Source organism: Callithrix jacchus, chromosome 14, assembly GCF_049354715.1.
Source record: "Callithrix jacchus isolate 240 chromosome 14, calJac240_pri, whole genome shotgun sequence".
Classification (NCBI taxonomy): Eukaryota; Metazoa; Chordata; class Mammalia; order Primates; family Cebidae; genus Callithrix; species Callithrix jacchus.
In genome coordinates, this window is record NC_133515.1 from 94082413 (window position 1) to 94105826 (window position 23414).

The window sequence follows — 23414 nt, forward strand, 5'->3', positions numbered from 1 at the left end:
ATGCTTTTGTAGTAAGACTCTTTCAAATATTGATGTCTTAAACCAAGAGGAACCACTAAAATCACTTTGCCCAAGACTCAGTAACTTCAGGCAGTAATGGTGGAAGAGTAATAGAGGTGGTAGGAGCTGAGATAGTAAAGGTAATAAAACCAGTTTTTTTATGTTGTTTTCTTGTTTTAAGGCTATGATTATAGCAAGTATGGAAATTTATAATTAATCCATGAAACCGTATCTCTTATATTTGTCATAACAAAGTCATGATTTTTTTCCTTAAATAGGATTTCAAATCTTTGTTTTGAAGTATAATTTAGTGTTTGGTTTTCTAACTGCTTTTACAACAGCCACTTTAACTCACTTAGTGATTCACTGTGTGTTAGGAGTGCCATGAGATAGAAGCAAGGGCCCAAAGTGGGTTCTTAAAAAAATCTGATGGAAAAAACATTTTAAAAAGGTAGACATATACACAGGTAAAGGGACATTAAAGGATATAAAAGCCAAAATATATGGTTTGGTGCCAAGCATTTATAGGAAACTCTTCTCAAGTAAGCTTACTTTTCAAAAGACAGAATAAATAACAACCGAAACTGGTCGGAGAAATCTGAGTTTAACATCTCAGTTCCTTACCTACCAGCTTTAAATTCATAGGCAAGATATTTAATTTCCCTGAGACTCATCCATAAAGTGGTGATAACAGCTTGGAGGAGAATGCTTCTTTGCTTCTTTCCCATTCCTTATGTTTCCTTCCATATGGAGGTTCACGGTTCGGGCACTCTCCTAGCATAATACTCCTAGCCTCTTTGCTCTCCTCAGTTCCGCCTTCCAGAAGTAAGGTCAATCTCACTGGTCCACTTGGAAGGAGAAAGACATATGTTCGATTAGCGTCTTCTTCCTCTTCCTTTTGGAGACACCGGCCTCAGGCTGTTTTAGGTGGATACCCACCCCCCAAGATGATTATGTTGTCTACACCTATAATTGTCTGTGTAAGTCTAAATAATTCCTTATTTCATTATTGGTAAGCCAATTTTTCCATGAATATAAGCCACAGCTTTCAATATTGTTTTTGGTTTTATTTATTTTGTTTAAGTGTGAAATTTTGCTTAACAATTATCTTTCTCCTTCTGAAGCAGTTTATCTGAACACAGGTTAAAACTCAAAGAAGCGGAATACTAGTTATTAGGCTCCTAAACCTTTATATCAACATCCTTTATAGAGTTCTGACAAGCATTACATGAGTTAATTATATAACATTCTTGGCACAGTGCCTGAAACATAAGCATTCAAAATATGGTAGCTGCTTCTATTGCTACCATAACCATTACTGCTATCAGGAAAGACTTGAAAATTAGATAGAAAAGTGGGCCAACTGTAAAGCATTTATCAATCACTATGGAACATCCAGGTAAAATTTTAAAATACCTTCTGATACTACATCAATAAAAACAAGACACTTCTACTCACTGAAAGAGCATAGCCTGTTATGACTTTAGTTATAGAATGTGGAATAATATACATTTTATTAATAAAGTGAAAACCAACATTTGCCAGGGAACATTCTTTACAGCTTACAAAATCCTCCGTAATTAATCCATACAGAAAGTGAATGTAATGTGCATAAGCAAAATCAGACAATACTATAATGCACAAAATATTAAAATGTTAACAATATTATACAATCAGTTTGACATTTAAGAGATTTAGGAGAAAATACACTACAGTCAATATATTTATAAATTATCTGGTTTAGAAGTATGCTAGAAACACACTCAAAAAACCTAAAGATATATGTCATACAATATAAAACAATATGTAACAGAAAAATTATTCTTCAAAATGAGCCCAGAAAACTAACAATAGCAAGATTTATTAACACGAGATCGACAGACATTTAGAAGTTTTATGAAATCCCTGAAATTGTCAACTGTCATATGTGCGTACATGCATGCGTGGTTAAAATCTTTCATTACATTCTAAAAATTTTGCCATTCAAAAATGTAAAGATAGTGAAGCAACATTTTATAATCATAGTGGCCACTTCCAGTTCATCCATTTATTCAGACTTTCTAGTGAGTTTTCCTGCAATATGTTTTCAATCTGGATAATATTAGCATATAAAAAACTTTTAAAGAATCAAAAATTACAATCTACAGAAAAAAACTGACTAGAAAAATGTCTATTTACGTTTTTTCTTCTGAAATAATTTTTTCTTTATTATGCAATGTTTTGACTGATGTTCTCAAATTCATTGTCTTATTTTCCTGTATTCCTTCAGCTGGTAGTTTTTCAAAAAAAATGTCTTCAACGTAAGTGCTATTGTTCAAACCACCAGGCAGTTCCCAAAATGAAGTTGTTGTACAGGTATCAAACAAAACAGTACTCTGGAAATGTTTTCCACTATCAACTTCCTTTCTCAAATTTCTAGAATGTGATCTTTTACTAATATGAATTTTCCTCCAGAGGTTCTTATCAACATCTTTCCTCTTTGTAGATTTCTGTTTACACTTCTGTTTCTCAGTATATGTAAAATTCACATTTTGTTTTTTGCAACAATTTTGATTTAACAATGGGAAAATAGGCTTACTCTGTAATTTATATTGGATTCCAGTAGATTCAGTAGCAGCAATTTCCTGACGAGCTGAATCTTTAGAATAAGTCGCAAGACCAGATGCAACTAATATGTCTGCCAAATTGTTTTTCTCATGAATGACATCTATTTTCCATTTTCTTTCAGAATTATGTTCCCTAAACTGAAAAACTAAGTCTGGTTTACTTAGGAAATCTCGAAGAAAGCTTTTGGCATCTTCACTCCAATGTTTCCCTTTAGCAGGTAAGATACCACATAAAATACAGGGATAACTCAGCCTTGGCAAATTCAAAATTTCCTCAGGAACAACTTTAAGATTTATAATTTCTGAATAATGTATATAAAAAGAAAATCCATAGTCAATCAACAAAAGACGTAAAGACTGATGTGAGACTTCAGAAATTTCTGCTCTATTCCACTGATCTTCCGATTTGTATTTGAACAAACAACTAGAACCAGGAATTATGAACTTTTGAGGCAATGTTTGTAAGGTCTCTGGTAGATCAGAAAGCAACATAAAAAGATGTTTCATTATATCAAAGAAATCTTCTAACTGAATATAGAAGTCTGACGGATCAGAAACAGAAGTTGCAATACCAGAATACTGCCTATCATTTTGGAATTGTGCCCAAGTAAACGATTTTATTGCACATGATGATATAGAAGTCTTAGATTCAATACTGTAAACAATTTCTGCAGGTCTAAGTTTGTTTTCTTCAATAGGAACTGAATTCGGATGTAAGTATTCCAAAAGTAACAGGTCATCTACCAAAATCTCTACTTCCCAAACAGCATCTAAATATTTCAGGAAAAGGATATTTATTTCCAAATGAGCAAATAAGCACTCAAATGACATGTTCTTAGAATTTTCAAACCACATCCATTTACAAGGTATGGCTTGTCTAGGAATATTTCTTATTTCATTACTAAGCAGCTTGGTATTACATACAGGCACTATTTCATAGATACCACAATCTACTAAAAAAACAAGTACTTTATCATCAACATACTTTTCTTCTACTTTTGATCGATGCCACTTCAAGGTATTTTTCGATTTTGCCAAGCATTCTAAACCTTTTTCAATACTTTCCATTGATAAAAAGGGGGAATTTTTTTCTTCTTCAGTAATTAATACTATTAAATCTGATAAAATTTTTTTATTTTTGGATAACGTCACATAAAATCTTCCACTTTTTGAAACATGAAGCATTTCAGCTTTTTCAAGCTGTCCAGGTTTGAACTCTTCCAAAGGAATTTTAAACAGCTGTTGGTTCAAATTCACAGAACCTTCAGACTCATTTGATCTTCCTTTCTTCATGTCTTTATCATCACCTGGGCTCATCTTTTGAGAGAGAACCTGAGGTATTTGCAATGATGACTTGTGTACTTTTGAACATGCCTTCCATTTCAGTAGTTCACTAATGACACATCTTTCATCACAGATCATATTTACTTCCCATTTCTGATCATGCTTTTCCAGAAATTCACAATAAACTGTTTTGTCATGTACTTTTGAAGTAAAATAATCCACAGTTTTGTTGTCCCATGTTTCATCAAGCTCATTCCATTTTACTCCACTAAGAAAAGAATGGATTCCTAGCTGAGGAACAGTTAAAAATTCCCTGTGAAGTTCATATATTTTAGATGTGTTTACTATTGCAGAGTTACCATAGTCAATAAATTCTACTTCAAAAGAATTTCCTGGCAAAATTTTCTTAATAACTGCTCTGTAAATACAATTGTCACCAGAATATTCTGCTACTACAAGATCTCCCACTAGAAGTTTAACTGATTTTCTCTCTTTAACTCTCTTTGCTCTTGCATTTAGAGTGTCAGCAAGTCTGATAATTACACTTTCATTCTCAGCAAGCTGAATATGGAAACTTGCTGGATTACGGATATTAGATACATACCCTTTAACTTTGGCATTCAAATAAATTTGGGGTTGAGGAAGGTCTTTGATCTGTGGCCTCATAAGGTCATATGGGTTTTGTAAAGCTACTTGACTTAACTCTCTGATAAAAGACTGTGATACAAACTTTACTGATTTTTGGCCCACACCACTTTTCTCAAGAATATGTGCAGATCCAGAGACAATTTTTACACCTTTAAGTCCATCATTCAAATAATTCTTCATTTCGTTTTTTGGCACAGGTTCTATTTTATAGCAAACTGATGGTTTTAAAAACCTGGCACATATACTTTTGGGATGCATCAATTTATCTACTTTTCTTTCAGAATATGTTACTAGACTAGTTTTATTTATCATATTATGGTGATGGTTGTTTTCTTTTTTGCCTTTCAAAGCAGCAGTAAATCTCTCATCCTCATTTATTTTATTACGCTTTTCCATGCAGCATGCTTGGTCACCATGTTTTTTTCCATAAGCATGAAGCAACATTTTAATTTTCTCATTTATATATTGAGGTCCATCATACAATTCTATGCCAAGCTGTCCATCTGACTCCTTGGACAATATTACTGCCTTTAATGATTTTCCCAAGAAATTGTCTTTAAACCAACTACTGATTTCTGCTGGAATATCTACATCTCTAAGATCTGACAGAAAACACTTAATAGCTTGCATAGGTGTAAACAACAACTCTGGAAACTGAGCTGAAATGGCTCTCAACATATTTTCTCCTACTAATTGCTTATTTCCAAAGTCTACAAAGTAGACTAGAAACTCAGATGATGAATCCGTTGGTATTGCTAAAGCTCTGTATGAGAGACCATCCTCTACATACTTAGATATGCACAATCTCATTTTATTAGAATCATATTTCGGACAATTTTTGAGGTTAATAGTCTCTGTGATTTTTGTTTCTATCATCTCTAGATCTTTGTCATTTCTGCCAAGCTGGCAATAAAACTTTTTGGGACTACAGATATGAGATATATAAACTTCTTCTTCACTTCCAATTTTTATATTAAAGGAAGAATAACAGTAACTGTAAAGACGCACTAAAGATGAAAATGGCTCAGATAATGTGATGTACAGAGCAGAGCCACTATTAATAAGAAATTCTTTTGCACTAGTAAATGAGGATTGTAAATCCACTAAGTTATATAAACGGTTTGGATACAGAAGAACTAAGGCATAGATGATACAAGTCAATGATCCTCTAAATGAATAGATAAAATTCCGCAGGTCTCTGTATGCTTCTCTTGTCCAACTGAATAATTTACAACTCACAGGTTCAACTAAATAGTTAAGACAACATCTGAAGGCTTGAGCTTCTAACAAAAGAAAACGTGGGTTAATAGCACAGAGATCTTTAATTAAAAACCTTCCTTGGTAACCATAGTCAACAAATACTATGTCAACTTCTTTTGATAGCTGAGTCAAAACAGCAGCTCTATACCACTTCCCAGAATACTTAGCAACACAAGCAATCTGCCCAATCTCGTAAGGATCAGAATGAATACTATAATAATTCTGAATTTGCTCCATTAGTAATTTTAGGTCTTCTAACTTACATTGGAGCTGGCATGAAAAGTCACCTGGGCCATAATAATAAGAACATTTAACTTCAAGAACTGTTCCTGGCTTAAAAATATGTTCTTTATAAGGCAGGGATGACAGAGGTCCCACAGACGAGGTGAAAGGATTTTTTAAATCTGAGAAATTAACAGCTGGGGACTTTGGCAAAGACAAGTTTTTTTCTATCAGGTTATCTGAATGGTACTTTTTAGATGTAGGTTCTTCAAGAAGGGCAGATATGACTTTTTTAATACTAACTTTGTTTTTAGATTTTGAATTTAACATTGAATATTCACTTACAGATTTTGGAAAATACTCTGGTTCTACTTGCCAATATTCTGCATATCCAGCACGTAACATAAGAGAGATAACGTCAGTATTTTCTGAGGCTTCAACACTTTGAATATTTACAGTGTACTTGTCATCTTTTTTTGCTATAACCTGAAGCAAAATTGCTTTGTTCAAAACTAATTTTTTAAAATAATCAATTGCAGCCTTAGTCCATAAATCTTCAAGAGGAAATATATGTGCAAGTGAACAGCACATGGCTAAGGCAGGCAACTCACAAAATTCTGGAAGCAAAATTTTTACATCAAAAAATGGTATGGAATCAGTATTACCATAATCCAAAAAATAAACATTAATCTTATAACCATTAATTTCAGTGATGACAGCTCTATAAAAATGTCTGTCCTTGCTATATCTAGCACAACAAAACAATCCAGGTTCAGGTTTTCTTAGAATCATTTCATCGTTTTCACACAAATCATAAAATTTGTTTATATTTTTCATTATTTCTTGAAATTCATTCTGATGGTCATTAGTACGTACCCAAAAATTTGATGGGTTTAATACATATGCTATAAAAGCTATGTAGGCAGCCTCTATCTCCATTTCTACTGTTTTAACAGGAAAACCTACTTTTAAAATGCCTTTTTCATTTAAAGATTCTACTGACCATTCAATATTTCCCATAAAACTCTCAACTGCAAAGCTGTTTACATCAGATGCACTTGTCTCACTCAAGATATTGGAGATTTTTGAATCAGACATGGGACAAAATACTTGTGTGCCTACAGTCTTCAGCAGACCCTTAGAATTAACTGTAGACTCTTGACTTTGTAATGTCACATAATACAAATGCTCATCCTTATTGAACCAATCAATGTGTGCATATACCACTTGACCTAACAAGGCCTGTTTAAATATACGCAGTTGAAATGTTCTTGCATCTCTATCTGGATTGTGCAAACATGTCAGAGAACATGGAAATGAAAATAATGGTACTAAAATAAAATCCTGTTTAAGTTTTTTTACATAAAGTGAGGGTATAGCCTCACTACTCCCATAATCCATAAACCAAATTTTTACTTGATCTCGGGACAAGAGCTGCTGAAGAATTCCCCTATGCCACTGTCCATTTCGCCTTTTGGCAACACAAAGTAGTCCAAAATTATCACACGTGGGACTGGTTTCTTGACACACAGTATCATAATGCAAAGTCATATGTGCTGTCAAGTTTTCTAGCTCTGGAGTCCATTTTACTAACTGGCAATAAAATTTACTTGGGCTCAATGCAGATGATACCTTTACACTTTCAGTACTTCCTATTGATAAAGATCGCTGCAACTTATCCAGAACATGTTGAATATCAAGTGAAGTATCTTTATTACCTAATGACAATTCAGGTATTTTATGTTGCAATAAATCTGGCATTTGCTGAGGGAATTCATTTAATATTTCCACAAGAAGACGAAATGAATCTCCATCAACAAGTCTTCCTAATTGTAACTCAAGGGCCTGAGATATAATTTTTGGCACTTCAAAAAGAAACATTTGAAGAGGTAAAATAGCTTGTACATAACCTTTTACTTGTATTCCTACTAATGACTTGAAATAACTCAAAGCCTTAGGAGACCATTTTTCCCCAACTGGTACTATGTTGGCAAAAATACCAAATACTACCCGTGGCGGTAGCTCAAATAAATTGCTACCGGCTGAAGCAATCTGTGGACCAGCAACTCTTAGTTCTTCTCCGCGATCTATGAGGAGCACTGTATACAGTTCATTTTTCTTTTCTACGACTCTTCCTCTCTGCCATTCTCCAGATACTCTTTCTTCCACCAAACAAAATTCATCAATTTCAACATTACTTTTCACTTTTGGCGTATGTTGTATTTCCCTCTGCAATACGTGGTAGTCAAACTCATATTGATTATTATTTATTCCTTGAAATTTCACAAGAATATCCTTGGGAAGACATTCAATATGTGATATTGTCAGATCCACATCTAAAAATGTTGGTAAGAGAGATGTAGAATCCATTTTCTAAAAAGCAAATAATTACTCATTAGCTATCAAAATTAACTGCAATTAGCTTTATGTTTGGCATGTAAACATAAGCCTAAAAATAATTATATGCCTGTATTTTTACCAAATTTAAACATGTTAATAAAAATTATATACACCAAACAAGATGCTGGTAAAATAAAATCTAACCATTCACTGCTTTCTACACTTTTAAAATTTTTTATTGAAATAATTATTAAAACATGTTTTAAATAGATGGAGTATCATCACTGGAAAACAGAGAAGAGTAACCTTTATTTTCCAGAAACTTTAACAAATTCCAACTGGATACTGGACAGATGTGGTATAAGGAAAGGAGCCAAATTAAGCCCACTAGGGACCTCCTTCTCCTCCTGTGAGAAAACGATTTTCCCTCATGTAAACTCTTTCCCACAACCCATAACTCAAAGAAGTGAGTGCTAGAAGGGTAGATGGTGAACCAAAAAGGGGCACATTGTTTGCACTCCCCACTTTGTGTGAATTCACAATACTTGGGCTCTATCAGCATCATTATGCAACTCTGGGATTTATCTTTGAGGGAAATCAGCTGAGACCTGGACACCACTAATGGAAGTAAAGCATAGAATGACACTAAAGTAGGCTGGGTGTGGTGGCTCACACCTGTAATCCCAGCACTTTGGGAGGCTGAGGCAGATGGATTATTTGAGGTCAAGAGTTCAAGACCAGCCTGACCAACATGGTGAGACCTCATCTCTACTAAAAATACAAAAATCAGCTGGGTGTGGTGGTAGATGCCTGTAATCCCAGCTACTCAGGAGGCTGTGGTAGAATTGCTTGAGCCCAGGGGACAGAGGTTGCAGTGAGCCAAGATCATGCCACTGTACTCCAGCCTGGCCAACGGAGCAAGACTCTGTCTCAAAAAAAAATTTTTTTTTAATGAAAAGAAAGGAAAAAAAAAGAAGACAAGTAGGTTAGGTACATCCATGCCTTATCACTGGCATGACTGGCCACAATAAGTGGAAAAGGAAAGGAATCTTTAGCATCGAGGCAAAATTTTCTATCATAGCTAATTTAAGGATTAGGTTTCTAAAAATGATAAGGCAAATATTCAAAAAATATAAATATTTCCCAATTTCAGGCGAGAACCATCATCTACTGTGACAGAATACAGCTCAACTATTCCTTGACACTGAGTTAAGAGTTGACAAGCATCAGTTTATTTCTATAAGGATGATTAAGAAAAACACTAGCTGCCCTTCCCCACAAAATGAGGGAGCCACTTAAAAGAAATCAAGGAAATGCTACTCCACAGAAACAGATGTACTGAAAGAAATAGCAAAGTCCTGTTATCAAAAAGGTCAAAAGGTGAAGATACAACAACTGAGATTAGAATGAACTATACACACATGATAAATTTAAAACTATAATGGGAAAATTAAACCTAAAATAAAGATAAATTAGAAGAAAATTTTGACAGAATACCTCAAAGCTCAGAGGAAAAAGATAAAAAGATGAAAGAGGAGTATGTAGGACCAGAATAGAAAGTCTCACCAAAGTCTAAATGTTTTCATTATTTAGTCACAAGCCTTCACCCAATTCCCACACTTTACTCCATTTATAGACCCATTAATTTCTTACATGAAGAGATAGCCAGGTACGCTCCAGAAAGAATCCTATACTGGATTATACCAAAATTGTCTTCCCAGCATTCACTAAAGGGCCCTGTAACCATTCATATGGGTATATGGGAAAGAAATAACTTACATACATCTTTCAGGAACTATGACACCCTCCTTCTTTATGTATAAAAAGTAGATGTACCCAGGAGATCTTCTTCATTAAATGGAGGTGGTATATATAGTACATATAAGACAAAGCAAGCCCAAAGGCGCAAGAAAGTTTTTGAATAGGTTACTCAAACTATCAGAAACCTATTCTTCCATATCACTATCCCTCCCTCAAACAATACAGACGGCCTCCTGGAGAATTGGTAGGATGGCAGACTAAGAAATGAGAGAAAATCTTCACAGTAGAAAGACCTACCATTACATCTACTTTGCCTAAAGAAGAAATTGCCTGAGTTAATAATCTATGCATATCAATATGCAATGGCTAATAGTTTCTGCAGGATGATCAGGAATGCTGTAGGAGCAAGACTGGAAAACTTAAAAGAAATCTGAAGAAGAGGTATGTGAATAAGACTCTATGAATTGGCACATGAGAAAATTTTAGGTCCCATGTGATACTCACCAAAGAGCCCCACAATGAAAAAAATTCTTAATCGGGTAGACAGCATAGCCTATTCTGTGGATGTGAGTCAACCTGCCTGTCTTTCACCTGCCTCTACAATGCTCACTCAAAGGAATAATAAAAACAGTTCCCAGTACCATGGTAAAGTTCCTACCCTTGTGCATCTAAAGACCAGATGAGAATAACTGGAAGAAAATTCAGGAAAAAATATATATACATAATTTAAAACTAAACGATTCTACACAATGAACAAATATATTATTTTAGAGACACAATTTAAAGTAAGATGTTCTAGATCCAACCTCTACTCAAATATTATAATCCTTAGAACAGTACTATAATACAGAAAGTACTTACACTGTATACACAGGATTCAGATATCGGTACTCAATTAATTGCACAAAATTTGGGAACCTATTTTTCCTCAGAATCAGACTCTAAATCTGTAAAATGAAAAGTTTAATTAAATTAGGATTTTTCAAACCATTTTTCTGCAGCAGAAATACTTCTTAAATTGTAAATGCAAAAGTATTTTTTGGAAAAATCAAAGTACCTATAAAATGGCTTCATTTGTGTTCTAATAATTTCATAAGTTTACAAAATTTAATTGTGAAGTCAGTAAATAAGACTAATAAAGTTATTCTATTAAACACAAGCTGACAGCAGCTTTGTGATACAATTTGATTTATGATGTTTGATAACACAGTATCAGGAAAATCAGGCCCAGACATGGGCAACAGTCTACCTGCTTCCAAAATTATAGATAATCCAAGAGTTAAACAAAAATATGGGAGAGCCACAACTTAAATAATCAATGAGTTAATCTAATGGCACTAACTAGTCCTCTTCTCTGCTTTTAAATTTAGTATATAATATCTGAATGTTTTATATAAAAATTATGTTTTAAAAAATCAAATTTAAATTCAAAGTTCCCAAACACCTGAATTAAATCTAAATAAAAAATATACAGCATCACAGTTCCCCTGAGGTTTGAGGAAAATACAATCTGCAAACACTATTAAAATTGATAGGGAAAACCATTTTTAAACTAAAATTCCCTGATTCTATAGAACATATATTACAGATAATGGCACTCATTGGAGTTTATCTTTTACAAATTAACATCAAACAAGTCTAGACCAGTAGAGTCCACTAGAAACACAACTGAGCCATATCTATAAAGTAACCCAGTAACACCATTAAGAAATAAATGAGACAAATGAAATTAATTTTCATAATCTATTATAACTTAATATATCCTAGTATCATTTCAACATGTAATCAATAGAAAATTATTATGATGATATTTTATTTCTTTCTTAATACTAACTCTTCAAACTATGGTGTACATTTTACACTTAGCATACATCTCAATTTGGACTAACCACATTTCAAATGCTCAACAGCAATATGTGGTTAGTGACTACAGTATTTCAAAGTACAAGTATAGAACTATAATACAATTCTAAGTTTTAAATATCATAGGTTTTGTCAAAAATCTTAAAGCAAGTAAAATAATAGCTCCTTATATCAATAACTCTTCATAATCCTTTAAATTTTTTAAAGGTTTTAGTACACTAGTTTCATTGATCTTCACAATAAGATTCTTCATTTTTCGGACCATAGAAGGGAAGATCAACTGAAACCAAAAATTGATCAAAATTGAAATCTAAAAAGAGATTTAGGTTTCTGATTAGGTTTTCTGCTTATCAGTCCAGTTCACCATGTACATTATTTCTACTGCTTCACACTGTTGTTTCAAGTAAATCATATAATTATGGACAAGAACCAAAATAAACATGAAACATACAAATACAAAAAAAAAACATACAAACAAGCAAAGAATCATTCTGGGACAAAATCTGCTTATTAATTCTTCCTTTTTCAACATTTAAGATCATTCTGCTCGAACTTTGGCCAGTATGCTGGCAAGGTTACTATGTTCCAAACAACTGATTCAAGTTGAAGCATCTGTGCTTTGGTTTTCCTCTTCCCATCTCTTCCATATATTCCTAATAGTTTCTAGATTCATGTTGTTAATGACACTAATGTGATGAAAATAAAACTGGGCATACTATTTGAGTATGCACACTTCAAACATCAGGGCTTCATTTTTTTAAACGTTCCTTACTGAAGTTCACAACCGAGAGTAATTGTGTCCCCAAGGAAATATTTGGGGGCATCTGGAGATACATTTAGTTGTCTTAACTGAGGTAGGAAGTGAGTGTTACCAGTATCTAGTGGGTAGAAGCCAGGGATGCCGCTGAATATCCTATAATGCACAGAGGAGCACGTTCTTCCACAAACAAAGAATTACTCAGCCCAAAGTGTCAATAGTTCTGAGTTTGAGAAACTCTGCTTTAATGAGAGCAAAAGTAAACACCAGATAGGTAGAAAAACTAATTTATTAAAACTATCTAAAAGAATTAGAAGAAAATACAATAATTTTCTACTCTTACTAAGGAAGACTTCTTTTGGGAGACGAAATCCAGAGGCCATAAAATTTTTTAACATATTAATTTTGTTAATTATAGGCAAAAAATAAAGCTATAAACAACATTAAGATCAACTGAATTTATGACACGAAGGATTTTCTCAGGCCAAATATCTTCATCATCTATGACTCCGCTATCATCCCACATATAATCCTCCAGGAAATTCTACTGGGTTCATTCCCACAACATATAAAAATCTGACACTTCCAACTCTGCTGCCACAATCCTGATCTAAACTACGTTCCTCTGTCATCTGTAATACTACCGTCCTCACTAGTCTTAAACTTAACTCCACCCTATCCCAACCTGTGAATGTTCTTAGCATTGTAACCAGATGGATCCTTAAAAAAATATAAGATAGAACATGCGAAGAGAGAAAAATAGAATCGGTGACTTTTAATTTCACTGACTGAAAATTAAAGCCATCAAAGTGGCTTTATGAAGTCCAAAAAAACTAATCATCACCACCACCACAACTACCACCAGGACCTCACATTTTCTTTTACCTTATTTCCTTCCCATTACACTCCCCTCACTTATTACAGTGAAGCTACAATCCCTCCCCTGCCATTCTGTGAATCTTTTCACCTCTGGGCTTTGGGCTTAACTACTGTCAGAGCACAGCTTGCTTCCTCACTTCCTCCAACTTTGGTCAGAAGATCCCCTTCTAGGTGAAGCATGCCCTGACCACTCTAATTAAAACTGTAACCTTCCCACAAACTTAATATTCCCTAAGCCCCTTCCTAACCTCTCTCTCAGAAGCAACAAAAAAGTTCTATGAAATTAGTGGTTCTCAAATCTTTGTTCTCAGGACACATTTATAGTCCTAAAGATCATTGAAGATCTCAAAGAGTTTTCATTTATGTGACATTTATCATTTTAGAAGCAAAAATAGAAATTTAAAATAGACTTAATTCATTTAAAAATATTAAACCCACTATATACATATTTTCATGAGAGATAGTTATATTTCTTAAAACTGAAAAGTCAGTGAAAGGTGACATGGTTTTATAATTTTTACAAATCTCTTTAATGTCTGCTTAATAGAAATTAAGCTGGATTCTCATATCTGCTTCTAAATTCAATTTGTTGCAATTGGTTGTCCTGGGTGAAGGATGTGAAGAAAATCTAGTTACACACAGATACACAGTTGGAGAAGAGACAACTTTAAAAGCTTTTTCAAGGCCGGGCGCAGTGGCTCAAGCCTGTAATCCCAGCACTTTGGGAGGCCGAGGCGGGTGGATCACGAGGTCAACAGATCGAGACTATTCTGGTCAACATGGTGAAACCCCGTCTCTACTAAAAATACAAAAAATTAGCTGGGCATGGTGGCGCGTGCCTGTAATCCCAGCTGCTCAGGAGGCTGAGGCAGGAGAATTGCCTGAACCCAGAAGGCGGAGGTTGCGGTGAGCCGAGATGGCGCCATTGCACTCCAGCCTGGGTAACAAGAGCGAAACTCCGTCTCAAAAAAAAAAAAAAAGCTTTTTCATATAACTGAAGACTTTCTTTGATATGCACAAACACTCAATGAGTAGTAGTTTCTTCGTAGTTTACAATGTGGAATATAAAATTATAAGGGAACTTTTTGTATTGTTATTTTAAAATCCACTGACCTATCTTGTATTTTGAATGAAGTTTTTAAATATGCACGATTTTATAAGGTAACATATGGATTAATTTGAAAATATTGGTTGAGTTGTACAGATCTCCCATATGTTGACATATTATATTACCCAACATCCCCAAATACAACTGATTGGTATCACCGGCAATCTCATCAGAAAAGTCATCAAATTTGGGCACACCATCAAACTCAAAATGGCAGATATACCTTTTCTCGACTTTTTCCAGGTTTTACTTAAAACTTGGATTTTATCATTTACAAATACCGTCAGTTATTTTCCTTGAAGTGAAGAGCCTGCTTCAATGCTCGAAGTATCCAAATCTGACTTAAGTTTGCTACACTGGTTTGCAACTCAAATAGTTACATCAAGTGCTTTTCCAAGAGTTGATCTGCACAATTCACTATCAACAGAAGTGCTTTGAGCACCTCCCATTTCATCACATGGTATATTAAAAAGACATACTTTCAAGGGTCAAGCTTTAATATCATTCATTTTTACTGCTAGATCAAGGACATTTTAAAGTGAAACTGGCACCTTTTTCTTTACTACAAGTGTTTGCTAGTAAATAATACAACAACTACTGATAGTTTGGTGCCATCGCTGCCTTGATTCACAGGGAGGTGCCAGCAGTTTTATCTACCATTACTTTTGCACCATTACTGTCAATATTAACACACTGAAAAAGGTAAACATCAACAAGATGCCAAGTTTATTCATGGGAAAATAATAATATTTTCAATAAATAGTCCTGAAAAAAACGGATACCCACAGGCAAAAGAATGAAGTTAGACGCCGACCTCACACAATATACATGAGATTTACAATGGTTTGACTTAAGATTTTTTAGCTTTACAGTACATTTTTTGGGGATATAATCCCATAGAAATCTAAGCGCTCCTTACAACTTTAAAAGGAGGTATAGTTTCTACTGAATGTGTATTGCTTCCATACGATCGTGAAGTTGAAAATCCTACTACGAACCATGGTAAGTCACAGACCATCTGTTTTGTTGCCAGCATTAAACATTATCTTCAACTTACAGTATTTTCAATTTACAATGAGTGTATCAGGATGTAATCTCATTCTAAGTTGAGGTGCATCTATACATAAACTACCTGAAAATGGATTTAAACCTTTGGGTAAGAACTAAGGCTGTCAATTCCTTAAAAAATGTGGAATACATCTGCATGACTACTATGGTTTAAATGTTTGTCCCCTCCAAAACTCACACTGCAACTTAATCATTGAGGTGTGGGGCATTTAAGAGGGGTGAGTAGGTCAGGAAGGTCCTGTCCTTATGAATGAATTAATCCATTCATGGGCTAACAGGTTACCAGGGAGTGACATTGGTGGCTTTATAAGAAGAGGAAGAAGGACCTGAACTAGCATGCTCACCCCCTGACCATGTGATGCCCTGTAGCACCTCAGGACCTGCAGAGTCCCCACTAGCAAGAAGCCTCTCACCAGATGCAGCCCCTTGACCTTGGACTTCTCAGCCTCAATAACTTTAAGAAATAAATTCCTTTCTTTATAAATTACCTAGTTTCAGGTATTGCTATAAGGAACAAAAAACATATCAAGACAATAACCTAATTAGACAATGGCTTCTTAAATTCTTAAATACGGTTTCAAAAGCACAAGCAACAAAAGACAAAAAACAGATAAATTGGACCATCAAAGTTTAAAAAATAATGTGCTCCAAAGGACCCATCAGAAAAGTGAAAAGTCAATTCCCAAAAATGGCAGAAAATATCTGCAAATCATCTATCTCATAAGGGGCCTGATACACAATATATGTACAGACCCCAAACTTAACAATAAAAAGACAATGCAATCTTAAAACGAGCAAAAGATTTGACTAAATATTTCTTCAAAAAAACATATGCAAAAGGCCAATAAGCATAAAAAGAGATAGTAAACATCATTAGTCATTAGGAAAATGCAAGCTACAATGAAAAGCCACCTCACACACACTAGGATGGCTGTATTTTTAAAAATGAACAATTATAAGTGTTAGCAAGAATGTAGAGAAATTAGAACCCTCCTACAATCCTGGAGGTATTATAAAACGGTGCAGCAATTTTGGAAAAGTTTGGTGGTTCCTCAGAAAGTTAAACAGCAATTCCATTACCAGATACATACCAAAGAAAACTGAAACATGTATCCACAAAAAAACGAACAGAACCATTCTTAGTAGCATTATTCCTAATAGCTAAAAGTAAAAACTACCCAAATTTCATCAACTATTGAAGAAGAAACACAATGTGATAAGTACAAAAATTAGTGGGGCATGGTGGCATGCACCTGTGGTCCCAACTACTTAGGAGGCTAAGGTGGGAGAATGGTTTGACCCTGGGGGACAGAGGTTGCCGTGAGCCACGATCATGCCATTGCACTCCAGCTTCGTTGACAGAGCAAGACTCTGTCAAAAACTAAATACTAATCATAACTTTTTTAAGAAAACACTTGTTTCCCATGGATTATATTAAGGGAAAGTGATTTTTTCCTTCTTTCTGATTTTTCCACTTCTAATTTTTCTATAAATTACCATATATTTCTTCTCTGACAGTGAAGGAAAAAAACTGAGACAAAACTCTTCAAAATGCCATAAAGTTAGAAGAAAATTTAGAAAAATATTTGAAATATTTTAGGATAAAGTGGACAATCAAAGATAGAAACCCAAAAGTCATAAAAAGAATGAAGAACACAGTTAGGTACATATCTGCTAAAATTGCTATACAGAAAAGAATATTGTATAAATAGACAAATGACAGAGTTTTTTCAAAAGAAACTGTAACATGAAATATATATTAAAAGCATCCTTAACATAAAAAAATACGTTCCATATCACTAGTAAGGGTAAAACAAAAATAAAAATTCCTCTTTCATGTACTATGTTAGAAAAAAACATATATGAATGATTATACCCAGAACAAGTGGAAGATGTAGAGAATGAAAGTTCATAGGTTCCAGGTAAGAAAATAAATTCTTATATTTTTGTCATGTAAACTGACAGTACCATTAATATTAAAATCCTCACATCTTTTGGTACCAAGATTATTCTTGATAATTTATCCTTATGAATATAAAAATACATACTGAAAGATGTTTATTGATTAAAACTATAAAACACTGCTGAGATAAATTAGATGACATAAATTAAAGTTAAGGTATCAATTCTCCCCAAAGTCACCAACAGAACTGACATAATCCCAGTTAAAATCCTGGGATGAATTTTGGTAGAAATTCAAATGCTGATTCTAACCTTTTTATGACAATGCAAAGGAACAGAACAATCTAAATAGGTTATAAATAAATAAGCTTCTGGAAAAGATTTAAGTTTGAGAACTTATGCTTACCTGAGTTGAAGACTAATTAAAAAGTTACAGCACGCAAGACACTGTGGTACTGCTGTAGTACTGGTGTGGAAACACAATTCACTGGAACAGATTAGAGAATCCAGAAATAAGACCCAGATAAATAAGGTGAATCATTTAACAATAAAAGATAAATTATTTTCAACCAAGGTGTCAGTAATACAACAAATGATGCTGTAACAGACAGCCATATGCTTAAAAGAGAGAAAAAAAACTGACCATATACAAAAAATAATTGTAAATGGATTATAAACCCACATGTAAGAACTAAATATATAAAACTTCTCAGAAAAAAAAAAAGAAAATATTAGGTACCTTGATTTGGCATACATGTCTTAAATAGGACACAAGAAATTTAACTACCAAAGAGGAGGAAAAAAATCAATACATCAGAGTTCATCAGAATTAAAATATTTTCCTCTTCCAAAGCCACAATAAAAAAACTAAAAGGCAAGCCACAGAGAGTGAGAAAATACTTAGAAAACATAAAGTCTAGCACCTGTCTCTAAAATATATAAAGAACTTTTACAACTCAATAGTAAAAAGATAATCCAATTTAAAAATAGGTAAAATAGGATTGATCCAAGATGGCCGACCACTAACAGCTCAGGATTGTAGCTCCCAGTGAAAGCTCAGAGAACGAGACGCCGCCACATCATTAGACGAATTTTCGTCACTCACCGATTAGCTGATTCCCAGTGGAGGAGCCCCACGGGTCGCCAGCGCGACTCTTGTGGCCGCCGCAGCGGTTTTGCCGGCGTCTCGGCGCAGCAGCTCTTCATGCAGAGCCAACGGGACTGCTTCTCCTGCTGACCGGAGTTTGGAGCTCCGGGAAGTCAGAGCCGCTTGTTGCGGACTCAAGAGGGAAGCCAGACCAGAGATTCCCGGGCAGAAGAGCACCATCAGTCTTATCGCTGCTATTTAGGCCGCCACAGTGGGTTGCTCGAATCCCAGCACTGGGAATCAATAAGTCGGACGTCAACTCAGAAAACTAATTAGAAAGGCGGTTCATCTACAATGAAGGGAAAAAGACAGCCTAAGAAGGCCGAGTATACTCAAAATCAGAACCCATCAGCAACGGAACAAGCCCTGATGGAAAAGGACTCATCAGCAACCGAACAAGCCCTGACGGAAGAGGACTCATCAGTAACGGAACAAGCCCTGATGGAAAAGGACTGTGTTCCATTATCTGAAGTAGGCTTTAAAAGGTGGATGATAAGAAACTTCTGGGAGTTAAAGGAACTTGTTCTAACCCAATGCAAAGAAACTAAGAACTTGGAAAAAAGGTTAGATGAAATGTTGAAAAGAATAGACAATATAGAGAGGAATACAAATGAACTTATGGAGTTGAAAAATACAACACGAGAACTTAGTGAAATATGTACAAGCTTAAACAGCTGAATGGATCAAGCAGAAGAAAGGGTATCAGAGGTAGAAGACCAACTTAATGAAACAAAACGACAAGACAAGAATAGAGAAAAAAGGATAAAAAGGAATGAGCAAAGTCTCCAAGCAATATGGGACTATGTGAAAAGACCTAATATACGCTTGATTGGTGTACCTGAATGTGACGGAGAGAATGAAGTCAAGCTGGAAAATACTCTCCAGGACATTATCCAGGAAAATTTTCCTAATTTAGCAAAGCAGGACACTATTCAACCCCAGGCAATACAGAGAACACCACAAAGATATTCCTCAAGAAGACCAACCCCAAGGCACATAATCATTAGATTCACCAAGATCGAAACGAAGGAGAAAATATTAAGGGCAGCCAGAGAGAAAGATCAAGTCACCCATAAAGGTAAGCCTATTAGGCTTACAGCAGATCTCTCAACGGAAACCCTACAAGCTAGAAGAGAGTGGGGGCCGATATTCAATATACTTAATCAACAGAACTTTCAGCCCAGAATTTCATATCCTGCCAATTTAAGCTTTACATTTGAAGGAAAAATAAAATCTTTTAGGAACAAGCAAGTACTCAGAGATTTTATTACCACCAGGCCTGCTTTACAAGAACTTCTAAAAGAAGCATTATACACAGAAAGGAACAACCAGTATGACCCTTTCTAAAAATACACCAAAAAGTAAAGAGCATTAACATAAAGAAGAATTTTTATCAATGAAAGGACAAAATAGCCAGTTAATAACAAATGGCAGCAACCCTAAATTTAAATCGACCAAATCTCCCAATCAAAAGATACAGACAAAATCTAACGGTATATCCAAAGATATACATAGACTCAAAATAAAGGGTTGGGGGAAAAAAAAAACAAAAACGTACCAACCAAATGGAGAGCAAAAATAAATAAATAAGAAGCAGGAGTTGCAATTTTCACATTTGACAAAATAGATTTCAAAGCTACAAGGATACAAGGGTAAAAGGATTAATGTAATAATAAGAGATCTTAACACCCAGATACATAAGACCCATAATGAGATTTAGATTCAACGAGACAAAAAATTGATAACGATACCCGGGACTGGAACTAAGATCCAGAACAAATAAACTCAATAGAGCTCTCCATTTTAAACACACAAAATATACATTATCCACAAAATCTAACGATATATCTGAAGATATACAAAGACTCAAAACAAGGGGATGGAAAATAACTCACCAACCAAATGGAGAGCAAAAATAAATAAATAAAAAGCAGGAATTGCAATTCTCACACTTAATAAAATAGATTTCAAAGCTACAAGGATGCAAGGGTAAAAGGATTAATGTAACAATAAGAGATCTTAACACCCAGATACATAAGACACATAATGAGATTTAGATTCAACGAGACAACAAATTGATAACGATATCCAGGACTTGAACTCAGAGCCAGAACAAATAAACACAATAGAGGTCTCCATTTTAAACACATAAAATATGCATTAACCACTTTAAACACTCAAAATATTGATCGGCCATTATTGAAACCCATTTTAGGAATGAAGTAATATTCCTTTTTCCCTCTTTTTCTTTTTTTCCCCTTCTTTAAAAAAAAAATATGAAGATTAGAGAACTGAGAGTATGTAAAAAGGGATAGTGACAAATATTTCATACCACATCTAGAATGTAAGTTCCATGAGATCAGGGACTTTGTTTTGTTCCCTGATAAGAAAAAAAAAAAAAAAAAAATAGGTAAAATATTTAGCAGCCACTTTGTCAAAGATTTACAGATGAAAAATTAGCACTTGAAAAAGACATCAATTGTCACTAAGTAAATGCAAATTAAATTGCACTAAGATAACACTTAACATCCACTAGAATGACTGAAATTAAAGGGCAACCATGCCAAACATCGTTGAGGGTATGGGGTAACTGGAAAGGCCACAGACTGCAGAAAGAACTGTAAAACGGTACAAACATTTTGGAGAACAATTTGGAAGTTTCTTTAAAAGTTAAATATATATCATGTACCTTCCACACGATCCAGTCAATCCACTTCCAAGTATTTACTCAAGATAAATGAAAGTATATAGCCATGCAAAAGCTTGTAGGAGACTGTTCACAGCAAGTTTACTTGTAAGACCCAAAAACAAAACAACCCAAATGTTTGTCAACACAATAAACAGTGGAACCATACAATGGTTGTACATCATAAAATGGAAACTATCCAACAATAAAAAGAAATTAAGCAATGAAACTCATAAAAACATGGATGATTCTCAAAATAATTATGCTGAAACCCAAAAAGAATACACATTGTAGGAATCCATTAGTATAAAATCCTAGAAAATGCAAATTAATTTACAGTAACAGAAAGATCAGTGATTGACTTGTAGAAGGGGAGCTTGGATTGGAGTGGGACCAAAGGAAACTTTTGAAGGTGATGGATATGCTTATGATGTTTTTTATAGTGGTTTCCATAGAGCATACATGTGTCAAATATCATCAAATTGTACACTTCAAATATGTGTAGTTTGTCAGATATACTTCACTAAAGCTATAAGATACACACACAAACAGGCATTTACGCACAACATGAATGTTCATTAATGCAGGAACAGAATAATTCATAGAGGACCTACTTTAATATTTGCAATTACTAATAAAAAATTTTTGGTTCTGATGAATAGGTCTTAATACCTATTTAATTTGGGAGTATGACTGTCAGAGTAATATAAAAAGATACTAAAATGATATCTTACGTATATACATGAATATGTGTTTATATATAAATAGAGGAAAGTGTCACAGGTACATATCAAACAAATAAATTAGGAGATGGAACTGGAAAAAGAGTTCCAGAGGGTAAAAGAGAATTCACTTGACCCTCTGTTTTCTCTCACATGCTGTAAAGAGCTTATATTCCTTGTCAATTTCAAAAGGTTAAAAAAATGAATGTATTATTAAAGTGGTACAACTGACTCATCAAAAATAAGTTTCTTCAATTAAGTGACTCATCAAAAATAAATTTCTTCAGAAAAGCACCTCATTACCTTCACTATCTTTATGTCTTGTGGACTACACTAACTCTCTCTCTCTCTCTCTCACACACACACAACCACTCGTGCACACTTTGGCATTAGGATCTCTCTCACACTCACGCAATCACACCCTGGCATTGCGATCTCTTCTGCACACAACCCTAGTTTTGGTATCTCACACTCACACGCACCCTGGCCTTAGGATCTCTCTCACACTCACACACAGCATGGCATTAGGATCAGCCATCATTGATCCCATATGCTGGGGGCTCCCCTCCATGATAACTGCACTTTTTGACTAAGGGCTGAGTCTGAGCCGCCGCCATTAGACGCAGGGAGAACAGACAGCAGCTGACGACCCCACAACAGACCTCAGATCGCAGTCACCACCCTAGGAGGCCAAAGCCCCTGTGGGTCAGAGGAGAAAAGTGGGAAAGTACAATGGAAACCAGTAGTACCTGGAGCACGCTAACCATACATAAGCGGAGCCGGGGTTTATTAAGAGTCTCTGCTGCGGGTCAGACCGTCCTTCCCCAGCTGGAAAAATACCGCTAGAGCCCAAGATGGCGGCAAAGCCGTGACCAGTTCCCACCCCTCATAATTCCGCAGGGGCCCCAGGGAGCATGTGCGGACTTGAAGGCAGTGTGGTGGGGGAAGGCCTGCAGCTGCGCAAAGCTTCCCGCCTGGTGCTGTCTCTGCCTTCCTGAGGGCGGAGGCTGTGTCGGTCCGGCGTGGTGCCCACTGGAAGTTCATGAAGCTGGAGTTAGGCTCCAGGTGGGCAGCCTCCCAGCCTTGCCTCTCAGGCAGAGGCCATAGAGAGACACTGGACGGGTTAATGTGGTAGAGAGGATGTAATTTGTCATGTGAGTG

General features: G+C 35.1%; 1 protein-coding gene across 2 annotated transcripts; it reads right to left on the reverse strand.

The window, feature by feature from the left end:
• Nucleotides 1-512: 512 nt before the first annotated feature.
• TDRD15 (tudor domain containing 15) lies at nucleotides 513-23151 on the reverse strand. 2 transcript variants are annotated; one of them, XR_013526761.1, is made up of 4 exons: nucleotides 23003-23151; nucleotides 18105-18185; nucleotides 10983-11068; nucleotides 513-848 (listed from the first exon to the last, which is right to left on the reverse strand). XR_013526761.1 is itself a non-coding variant. In XM_035273101.3 (4 exons), the coding sequence occupies exon 4, from the start codon at nucleotides 8388-8390 to the stop codon at nucleotides 2175-2177; it is 6216 nt and encodes a 2071-aa protein (XP_035128992.2). In that variant the 5' UTR covers nucleotides 8391-8393; nucleotides 10983-11068; nucleotides 18105-18185; nucleotides 23003-23151; the 3' UTR covers nucleotides 1465-2174. The 2 variants fall into 2 exon arrangements, 1 of the variants encoding a protein (XP_035128992.2); XM_035273101.3 differs by lacking the exon at nucleotides 513-848 and adding an exon at nucleotides 1465-8393.
• Nucleotides 23152-23414: the final 263 nt, after the last annotated feature.